This window comes from Periplaneta americana, chromosome 15 (genome assembly GCF_040183065.1).
Source record: "Periplaneta americana isolate PAMFEO1 chromosome 15, P.americana_PAMFEO1_priV1, whole genome shotgun sequence".
Classification (NCBI taxonomy): domain Eukaryota; kingdom Metazoa; phylum Arthropoda; class Insecta; order Blattodea; family Blattidae; genus Periplaneta; species Periplaneta americana.
Genome location: NC_091131.1, coordinates 16,027,652 through 16,039,892, shown reverse-complemented (window position 1 = coordinate 16,039,892; position 12,241 = coordinate 16,027,652). Strand labels below are relative to the sequence as shown.

General features: G+C 34.2%; 1 protein-coding gene across 1 annotated transcript in view; it reads left to right on the top strand.

Annotated features, from left to right (window-relative positions):
* The window catches only part of LOC138714678 (uncharacterized), a 41,001-nt gene extending 31,598 nt beyond the window's left edge, over positions 1–9,403 (top strand). Inside the window, exons 9-10 of the mRNA XM_069846741.1 lie at positions 3,481–3,656; positions 6,131–9,403. Of these exons, the coding sequence (XP_069702842.1) occupies positions 3,481–3,656; positions 6,131–6,234 (280 nt within the window). The 3' untranslated portion in view covers positions 6,235–9,403. The remainder of the gene's footprint in view (positions 1–3,480; positions 3,657–6,130) is intronic.
* The last annotated feature ends 2,838 nt before the right edge of the window (positions 9,404–12,241 follow it).

Here is a 12,241-nt window from a genome sequence, read left to right as displayed (position 1 = left end):
CCTGACTAAAACATTAATGATTTATTGCTACTCCTCATCTTGCTGATTAAAACGTTAATGATTTAATGCTACTCCTCATCTTGCTCATTAAAACATTAATGATTTAATACTACTCCTCATCTTGCTGATTAAAACGTTAATGATTTAATGCTACTCCTCATCTTGCTCATTAAAACATTAATGATTTAATACTACTCCTCATCTTGCTGATGAAAACATTAATGATTTAATGCTACTCTTCATCTTGCTGATTAAAACATTAATGATTTATTGCTACTCTTCATCTTGCTGATTAAAACATTAATGGTTTATTGCTACTCTTCATCTTGCTGATTAAAACATTAATGATTTATTGCTACTCTTCATCTTGCTGATTAAAACATTAATGATTTATTGCTACTCTTCATCTTGCTGATTAAAACATTAATGATTTATTGCTACTCTTCATCTTGCTGATTAAAACATTAATGATTTATTGCTACTCTTCATCTTGCTGATTAAAACATTAATGAATTATTACTACTCTTCATCTTGCTGATTAAAACATTAATGATTTATTGATACTCTTCATCTTGCTGGTTAAACATTAATGATTTATTGCTACTCTTCATCTTGCTGATTAAAACATTAATGATTTATTGCTACTCTTAATCTTGCTGATTAAACCATTAATGATTTATTACTACTCTTCATCTTGCTGATTAAAACATTAATGATTTATTACTACTCTTCATCTTACTGATTAAAACATTAATGATTTATTGCTACTCTTCATCTTGCTGATTAAAACATTAATGATTTATTACTACTCTTCATCTTGCTGATTAAAACATTAATGATTTATTGCTACTCTTGATCTTGCTGATTAAAACATTAATGATTTATTGCTACTCTTCATCTTGCTGATTAAAGCATTAATGATTTATTACTACTCTTCATCTTACTGATTAAATCATTAATGATTTATTGCTACTCTTTATCTTGCTGATTAAAACATTAATGATTTATTACTACTCCACATTTTGCTGATTAAAACGTTAACGATTTATTACTACTCCTCATCTCGCTGATTAAGTCATTAATGACTTTATTAATATTCCTACAAGAATAATTGACAATTAATATTTGAGGAGAAAAATTCGCTCCGGTGCCGGGAATCGAACCCGAGTCCTTGGTTCTACGTACCAAGCGCTCTGACCACTGAGCTACGCCGAATTCAATCCACAGCACTGGATCGATCCCTCCTCCTTCAATGTTTCCCTTTGTGGCCTGACTCCAAGTTAGGCATATATGTTGACGTATATGTCCAGTGTCAACTGCCATTATATTAGGAGCGCACTCAGTTGAGTGACTTGTTTGGTCGGGATTCCACAGTTACGTGCACAAGAATCTGTACAAATATATGCACTACAGCTATGAGAATATTATGGATTTATTAATTTGGCCTACAGAATAATATCTGTGATATTGACAATTAATATTTGAGGAGAAAAATTCGCTCCGGTGCCGGGGATCGAACCCGGGTCCTTGGTTCTACGTACCAAGCGCTCTGACCACTGAGCTACGCCGAAAGAGGAGGGTTCGATCCGACGCTGTGGAGTTTCAATTTTTCGAAATAAGGTTAGGACTATAAGCCTAATTCTGAAGGTTAGGACTGTCTGCTTCGAAAACCTCAATCTGTTTTAAAACTTATGTTCATTTATGTATATTTCAAAGTGGTGCACTCTATTTCGAAAAATTCTTGGCCGCCGTGGTCGTTCAGTAACATTGATCACTCACTTATCGTCACTCATAAGTTCTTGGAAAACATCTGCAATATCCATGTGTATTGCGGAAATCGCCATCATGCACTGTTGAGCCTTGAACTGCAGTTTAAACGACAGAGAACTGCCGATCAAGTTAACTCAAGATTAACTGGTGGGTAAGGTTTATAATATGAAGCAGAACGAAAAACTTCAGTTTAAACTGAACGTAAGGTTTAAACGGCGTTTATAATACCAGCCCTCAGTCATTCACTTACATCTCGACATTACACAAGCAACAGTCTATGCCAATCTTGCGATGGTGACTAATAATTGCGAGCGAGAGCTATTTTATGCCCACTACGCGCGCGCGTGGAGCTCTTTTACCTGTAAACATTGCTGAAGAATGTACAGATCTTGGAACACAGCGCATCATGACGGAACGGAAGCTCTTAAAGCTTTCAAGGAAGAGTGGAGGATACAATATTTATGCTTCGAACATGCTGATGAAGTCCAGTGTTTGTTGTGTAAAAAAAAAAAGAAAATATCATTTGCAAAAAAACCAACATAAAACGACATTATGAGACGCAACATGAAAAAAAAATAGGCATTATTCAGGAGAAGAGAGAAATAAATTCATTTCGGAATTTACATCGAAGGTAAATTAATTTACATTTGGGTCAGTAGATAGTTTCTAGATTCCTTTTATTTCTTTATTTTAAATGTATTGTTGATGTTTTCTTTGTTGCTTGTTTCTGAATATTTACTTTTATTAGACTACGTGTTTCTTTAATTTAGAAATAATATTTTATCTTTGATTGCACTTTAACTTATACTATTACTAAGCTCAAAATGCTAATTCACTTTTATTCCAATAACTATTTTCAGGATTTTTAGCAAATATGAACTAAACATTTTTAAAACTTTGATGCAAGGAGCTTTTTTAGTAACGTCAATATAAAATATACTTAAAAATATAATTTCAAAACTATTAGACCTAATTGCACCAAATTTTGTACAGATGATATTATTATAGATCTGTTTATATAGTTTAAATTTCACAAATTTTGGCCGAAATTGAGGAAGTTTTAAAAAAATACATATCCCCTTGAATGATTGACCCCAAAAATTACGATGGCTCTCAATACCATAATTTAATCAATTTGTTTTTTCGTGTTACGTGCATCTCACAAATCACTCTAAGAAAACTCATTACATAATCACGACTGGAGAGTAAGGACTACATTTTCACAATCACACAATCAATATACTCTATTTCAATCAATATTGCTATTATTATTTTTTCAACAAATACTCAAAAGTACTTAGAGATCACACACGTCGAGCCTATTAGTTTCTCCTAACCAATGAAGTGAAGTATTTACATAATAAATAATTGCTTTTAACAATAAAATGGTTTACATACAATTAACTTTTCCTATTTCTCTTTTTGTTCCTAACAAACCCTTCCCTTTGCGATTTGTTTATATATGTACATGTATATTAAATAACTGAATAATTAGCACTATTACATAGCCAGAAATTTAGTAACGCAAGTTACTGTAATAATTGCTGTCTTTATTCGCTGCATGTACTGTACATCCCTGTTGTCTACGTTACGACGCTACGTAGTGGATGCGCTATGCGCTCGTGATCAAGGTCGAGCTCTTCTACCATGATTGGGAGCTAATATCGTCTCATCCCTGGTCTACTCCATATAGAATTTCATTTCTTCTAGGATCCTCGATCGCTATCAGCCTATTAGTGCAGGACTTATGTCCGGGGAATGCACACTGATGATCAGTTCCGTAGCTGAAGAAGACTTAGGCCAGTGGACCTGTCTGGGACTGCCGCAGAAATTGGCAGACAGTGCGGCCCAGGAAGGATTTGACGTCATGACGCTGGAAGATAACGGTAAGTGCTGTCGCAGGAAAGTCCATAACGAGTTCAGCCCCATGCTTGCAATGGAAACATTGCGTTCAACTTTATGTATTCATTTACCTACGACGCATTTGCGTGCATTCTTACTATCCTATCAGTGAGATTTTAAAGTGCCACAGCATCTCTCTTTGGAATATTCATAAACAAGACCTTTTGGATGATTTGCCAAGTCTCTTCGGTAGAAAAATTCAGCTTTACTGACAGTCTATTTTATAGTTGGTAATTGATAGAAATTTTGACAAAAATATACTTCTAAAAGACAAGAGACAAGATTTCACAAAATGAATATTAGATTAGCTATGAAACAATAGAGCATCAGCACAATCACAACATTGCTGATAATTGCTTTTCGTAGCTAATTTCTAGCTTACATTTGAAGAGTCCACTGAAAGAATGATGGATGTCACTTTCTTGTCGAAAATGAACCAAGACTGTCAATACATAGCTTAAGACATATAGAATGTACATAGAGAGTTACATGGCATTAACACTGATAGTCATTGTCCAGTAATGATCGGGAAATCACAGTTAAGCTTTGAGCGCTAAGCATTTCAAACTTTCAATTGCTTCTCCTGCAAAATGTATTCCAAATGACATCCATCATTCTTGCAGTGAACTCTTCATTTACTAACACACAGAATATTTATATATCAGGATATGGAAGAGAAGACGAAGATGTAGCATCATTAACTAATAGCCAAATGCACCAAGCTTCACTATGTTTTTAATGCTAAATTAATTTATTTACTGATTCATTAAATTATTTGTATAGCTCACCAAGCATTTTAGCCCTAACGAAGCAGTAAAGCTTCATAATCAAAATGAAGACGGTGTTTACTTCGTTTCTCAAACTTTGTGAGTTTTAGTAGATGTGTAGTCATTTTTTTGTAATTCACGTTCTGGACTTGCATGAGATACTTAGCTTTTCGAAAAGTTAAGTCATTATTAATCCATTTTAAACTCTTTCTAAGAGATTGACTTCTATAACGAGATCTCTCTAAGACTATTAAATTATCGTTTCATAATCTCGTTAGTCCAGAATCATCTACATAGTGATTCTGCCTATGTGATATCACTAGGTGTACACATCTATACTAATAATAAATCTGTAGCCGAAATTTTTCTGGTAATTTTCGATTTTCCAAAAATAATTGGTCCTAACATATATAATTAACCACCCTGAAACCGAAAATCGCATTTTTTAAATTTTTGTTTGTATGTCTGTCTGTATGTTTGTTACCTTTTCACGCGATAATAGCTGAACCGATTTATATGAAAATTGGAATATAAATTAAGTTCGTTGTAGCTTAGATTTTAGGCTATATGACATTCAAAATACTTTATTTAAAAGGGAGGTTATAAGGGGGCCTGAATTAAATAAATCGAAATATCTCGCTTATTATTGATTTTTGTGAAAAATGTTACATAACAAAAGTTTCTTTAAAAATGATTTCCGATAAGTTTTATTCTTTACAAAATTTTGATAGGACTGATATTTAATGAGATAAATGAGTTTTAAAATTAAAATAACGCCATCTAAGACGGTGCAATGAATTAAGAACAAATGACTTCGTCTATAAGGGGCCTTGGACAACAACAATCGAAACAGGGGCCTTGGACATCAACAATCGAAAGTTATTAAACATAGCCTACAGAGAATGTTTCTGTGTTTGTATGAAGTAATATCAGAAGCTAAATTAACCGATTTGTATAATTAATTATTATTTCACCATTGCAAAGTGTAGTTTCTCTAGATGGACATAATGCTATAATGTTATTACAGTAACGTCTGAGTAAATCGAGGACAGGTAAGATTAAAATAGCTTCTTATGCACAGAAAATTTGATAGGCTATTTTGTACATTCGTTTTCTGTATTTCTTAAAATAATATTTATGTACACTCATTTTAATCTCAGAGAATTAACGAACAACGAGAGTGTATTGATTTAGTATGCAATAATAGTACGTTAGCTTAGCAATCCATTATTTTATAATTCAAATTTTAACTATGCTCAATTGAATCGTGTTAAAATACATAAAACATATATGCAATAAATGCAATGCAAAAAAAATTGGGTAATGAGCGAAGCAGATTATCTTGCGCTGTTGTAAAAGTTGTTCCCTGGATCAAACGTCCTATTTTAATTATGTAATTACTTTATATTTATTTCTAACAGGTGCAGCGGAGCGCACGGGTACGGCTAGTTGATAAATAATTTCGTCATGTAAACAGAGAACCGTTAAGAAGAGCCGATGACTTCGTTCTCAAGTGCTCGGCAGCAGAATCTACCAAATTAACCATCATTATTTAACCACAAGATTAAATAAAAACCTTATCAATATCAGCCTAACGTTCAAATCTGTTTTCCCTTCAAATTTAGGGCCTACGTGTAATCTTTGCATTCGTAAGAATTATGAACGGCATTCATATGTGTAATTCATTTCAGGTCTCACTGTTGGCGCTATCGTGGGCATAGCTGTCGGCGGAGTGGTAGCTGTTCTTCTTATTGCTGGTGGAATTTTCTACGTGGTTCGCCGGAAGTCCAAATAAATTTCGCCTTATCTCAACAGTTCAAGAAATCTTCATGCCATCTCTGTTTGAGGGCGGATTCCTTCACTGTTTGACTAGCCTCTAGGAAATTATCAAAACATTCCACCAATAAAAAGCGCCATTTTCAAGAACGCCTGTGTTAGACGATTAACAAAACGCAAAAAATCATGAAAAATTAGAATTTTTAAAATATAAATATTTTAATAGAGAATTTTCTCCCCTTTAATTTGATATAAAAATTTTCGATTTATGCCTTATGGTTTTTCAGATAAGTCCCATTTTCAAAAATTCTGCTTCATCAGCCACAGCCACTTCTACAAAGGTCACTCCAAAAGTAATGCACAACATTTTTTAAAACATATTTTTATTCTAAACCTTTGCAATTTACGGAGGTCATAGATACATCCTTCCTACGTAAGGCAGTTAAAAGGTGCGGGGATTATGTGGAAAAGTGACGTATTATTCCTGAAGGATGTATCTACATTCTATGAAAATAGCAAAGCTGTAGGATAAAATTGTAATTTTTAAATAAATATTGTTGATTGCTTTTGGAGTGATCCTTGTAGCAGTCAATCCCCTCGTCCAGCAGTGCTTGTAAAATAAACTTCTTTCTAGTCCCGAAATAGATGCATAGATATCAGGGCATGATCATTAGACTGAAAACACTTTTTTACATAATGAATAAATATAGGCCTATAATATTTTACTGTTATCATAAAACTGTAAATTTGTGTCAGTGATGTTGTACGTCATTTTAATGAGTCCAAAAGTAGAAATTACAATTCTAAGGAAGATGGGCATAAACTCTGGTACAAGCACCATCGCAGGATTTGTTGCATCAATGGAAAATCGGGACAGAAATGCCAAAAAAAACATTCAACACCTGAAGTTAAAGCAAGGCGGAGGTATTTGAGAGGCAGAAAGAAGCTGAAACTGGACCGACATGTAGCTGCTTAAAGGTGACATATGATGATGCAGTCTTCTAGGCTCTGAAAGTTTGTGGCTCATTTCCTGTAAATAGTAATTTTAGAATATTTAATTCTTTTAAACATGATATCTCAGCCAAATATGGTGATACCAAGAAGATATTGGTGTCATTTTGAAGCTTGAAATGCCCCCTAGTGCCTGACAATGAGTAAAATAACATTAATATAGTTAATAATTATCTATGGATTTTTTACATGATTTATGCAACATAAAATATTAGTATAAGTTACATATATGGTAATATTTAATTAATGTAAATAAAAATAAAAAATAGCTCTATGTCAGGCACTAAAGAATAGTTTTACCTATAAAACAGTGAAAGAACTGTGGCTCTATCTTAAAAACTTCATGAGTTATCATGTTTCAAGTTGTATGTCAAAGTTATAAACAAAATAATTTTTATAAACAATTTAGACATAATTTCAAGGAATCTATTCACTTCATTCTCTTTTTGGTAGCATTCTCAATTGTATAAAAATTTTACAGAGCAAAATTGTGGGAAACAAAATTTTTTGTGTGTGAAGGTGTACATATACCGTAAAACAAAGGTAAAAATGCATCAAAATGAAGGGATCTAAAACATTCAGGATAGATTCACTAACCCTGTAGAGTGTATGAAAATGATGCATATACTGGCAGCATTATAATCATCAACACCATCATTATCATCATTATAAACGTCACGGATTACGTCAAAGATCTATTCCCGTTACAAAGAGGTTTATGCTCATTCTGTTCTACCGAGGTTGAGAACAGATTCAGACGAATTATTATCATTCCTAATGGAATGTTGTGACTAATAGAAGTTCCAAGTGCAGCCTGGCTGTCCAGGAAACAAGGATCTGTTTAGTATTAGTCTGTCATAATTTCGCTAGATTGAAAGTGATTTATTGTTTGTTCCGACGTTTTCTCGAATGTTCCAATTTTTTCTCCTTTCCGTAGCCAACAACTTACATAGATATCTGTAAGACTTCATCCTTGAAAGCTGTTATTTACAAATTCCAGTTTATGAGACACATTTTTCCTCCTAAAAATTCAAGATGCATCTGATACATCGAAAGCTGAAATTTTTCGTTCAATTTTCATCTATCAAAATATGCTAGGCTTTATGAATTTAAATTTTCATAATGTAAAACATAGTACCGAAGTTCTTAGCATGTTGCACTATATCACACATGCAGAAAGATCCCAGGTTTCGGAACTACATTTCGGTTCTGTCATCAAGGAACGTTGGCAGATAGGAAAGTTGCTCTTAAGAGCATTCTTCCCCGGTAACGTGTGCCTTTCCTGATGGTAGAGCCGACATGTAACTCCGAAATATTTGATATTTTCTATCTGTGTCACGGTGAAATTCTCGTTCTGTTCTCATAACCTTTGTTTGTGTAAGCACTCCACGCAAGCAGTCAGGATTGCAAGAGAATCTTGCGTTAACTGCAAGTTGCACAGTTTTTTGTTTGTTTCTATGCAACGACATGAGAGAGAGTTATGATTGCATAGTCTATAGTTCAATGAACATAGATGTTTTAAAGAAAACATAAAATGTAACATTATTTAAAGATAAAACATAAAATGTTTAATGATGTAAGATTCTAAAATTATAAATTTAAACACTCCTAACTGAATTAAAAAGTGAAAACAATTAAAAATAATCCCACATTTATGTCACTTCTGTAAGTTTTGGAGAGATTCCAAGAGATACTTTTCTAATTCTCAAAACGACGATTATCTGGGTTTCGAGGATGAAGTTTTGTAATGGCTACACATATCTCTCTTTATAGAGATATCAATCTTAATTCCGTTTTCTTATCTTCCTCCCAACATGTCGTTACAGTATATACTCCAACTAGTTTCCTTTCTTCTGCTTTTCACTTTACTCGGCCTTGCTTCGATCTATCTATTTCTGTAGGTCAGATTTCTCAGAATTTATCGACCTCTGATTTTAGTTGTGCCTCTATATTTACGGGGAACGAGTTAAGTGGTTCGTTAGTTTGCCATTTATCCGTTATTTCAAATCTACCTACCACTCGAAATTGGGACATTCTTGTAGATATTTTTATCATTAATTATATTTGAATTTGTTATTGTTATTAGTGCTTTAAGTAAACTATTTTTGTTATAATTCTTGTATAATTGTCTTTGTTACATTATATGTTAAATTATATATTAAATTGTTAAAAAGAAATATTTCACTCTTATTACTGACAACGAAAACCCCTACAATCTTCGTATGCAACAGATTCATTATTTCCTGGACAAAATATTTGTTTATAGTCTATTACTAGTTCATCGCTTCCTATCAGGAAGTCTGGGGAAACTGGTTCTGTTGTAGATAAGAAGAAATCTGGAAGATAAAAGGTAATCAATGATATCACTGCTTCTGAGATACTTCAGACCAGGGGCGGCTTTCGAAGTGGGGCTGCGGAGCTGCAGCACCCCTGGCCCTTGTCTCGTTTTATGTTGTGAAATGCATTTATTATACATTCTCTATTTAGCGGCTCGATTTTTTTTTTTTAATTTCGCTCTCATTGACATGCACGCAATCGTCAGTGAAGTCACTTCCTCCCCTGGCGCTGCCAGAGCGAAACCAGAGACAAGGACTATAGAGTGAAGCCACTTCCTCCCCTGGAGCTGCCAGTCTCGTCTCGGAAGCTTTGCGCGTTAGTTTTACCCCTCCTCCTGCTAGCCCCTTGCCATGAATCTAGAGTTTCCAGGCGCTGCAAAATTTGCAGTAGTTTGTCAGTAGCGCGCAGTTTTAAATACATTTTCTTTAACGTTGTTAGTATAACAAGTGCAACAATGTTTAATTCTGTACAATATTTAGAGTCTATTCAGTTCAGTACCTTAACAATTCAGGAGAAATGTGAAATTAAGTGCCCATCAGTTGAATCTCATGATGGAAAGAGCCGCTAAACAAAATAGCCTACAAAGCTCGCATATTTTCCAGTATCCCTGCTTTCTTCTCTCGATCTCCACACAGTCTATATTAAATTAATATGTTTGAAAGACAATTCCATCACCTGGGGCAACAAGATGGAGTTTTAAACAAGAACAGTAAATGTTGTTCATGAGAAGAAGGAGCCATTGCTAGAATGTTTTAAAACTATAATGGAATTTGAAACATCTAACAACATCACAATAAATGAGGCAAGCGCCCTGGTGCGTACTCTTGAAGATCCTGAATTCAATTTCTGGCTCAGTTTTTTTTTTTTTTTTCCATTTATTGATGTATCATGTAGATATATTATACAACCAACTACAACATCGCCAGTTAGATATTTCTAAGGTTCAAATCTGCATATAAAAAATTAAATTATGGTTTATTTAACGACACTCGCAACAGCAACAGCGTCGCCCGGAATTTTGTCCCGCAGGATTATTTTAAATGCCAGTAAATCTACTGACATGAGCCTGTCTCATTTAAACACACTTAAATGTCATCGACCTGGGCCGGGATCGAACCCGCAACCGACTATGCTACCGAGGTCGACTCTGCATATCAAGTTTTGTTAATGCCATACAGACAATACGGAACAGTGCACAGTTGAGCGGCGAGGTCTGTGAAAATGAAAACCCTAAAAAGCGTCGTAAGGTCGAAGGGATTCAGACAAGGGTTGCGGCAGCCAAGGAAGTGTGTGACCTCATTATCTCACAAGCTAACACCCGATTCCAGTTCATAGATCATCTGCTATTATCTTCTCTTCTGTGTCAAGAAAAATCTGAAAGCTACAAAGCTCATTTCCTGAAAATGACCTAAATATATGTGTGAAGCTTTTTCCAATGCTCGATAAAGGCAAACTAAAAACGGAACTCACTGTGTTGTATCAGAGACAAGAATTCAGAAATATCAATGGCGCAATGAAGCTCTTGCAGGTTCTTCTATATGAGAACTTGCAGGCCTCATTTTCAGAAGTTGTGGAACTACTACGCATAGCTATCACCATACCAATGACAACTTCCGAACCAGAACGCTGCTCTTCGTGTTTGAAGAGAGTAAAGTCCTATCTTAGAAATACGATGAGAGAAGAGAGACTGACCGCGTTAGCTATGTTTTCCATTATAAAGATTATGTTAAACGTTTTGTATGCAGCCCCCCTTAATTCAATACCCACGAGCCGCCACTGCTTCAGACAAGTAACGAAATAAGTGGAAATAATTATTATGAAATTCATAGTGTTAGGCATATTCGAATGATTACAAGCACGGTTTGGAGAATTCTAAGGAAGTACCTATCGTAGTCTGCAACCGTACCAACTAAAACCAGTGATCGAACTTTAAGAAAGTCAGAAGCACAAAAATAGTATGATTTTGCTTTATTTGCGCTACCAGAGATCAAACTTAATGATTAGGGCTAGGATTTTCAAGATTTAGCATATTTTTATAATAGGTTATGATTGAATGGGACCGTCTAATGCTTATCTATTAATATTGTATTGACATATTTTCGGCACACACATATATATATATATATATATATATATATATATATATATATGCCATCTTCAGATGCTAAAAGATGGTCTTAATACATACTTGATAATGCCATAATGGTAAAACATGAGTAACAACGACATAAACGTTATATACCATTTCGAATGACCTTATGAATTACAATGTTCACACCGTTGATAATTACACATATACTAAATAAAACAATTAAAACAGAGATATAAAACATAAGCTTTGGCAATAGCAGATAATGCTTGATAGATTCAAAATGAATGTCATTAATGTCAATCACTTAATTGCATTATAGGCCCTAATACCACGTTAAGATAATTAACTCTGATCAGAACAACTAAAACAGAATATAAACCATGAGCTTTGACATACTGGCAGGTGATACTCGATAAAATTGGCAAATAAATGTCATAATGTCAATCACTTATTTACATTTTAATAAAACACGTTGAAAGCAATTAATCCCGACGTATGTGGTGCTTTACGTGGTGTGGTTTCAGTCGTTAGCAGTTGGAGTGCAGTGATGTTGTTATCTGGCATCAGCTTACAATGTTAAGTTTTA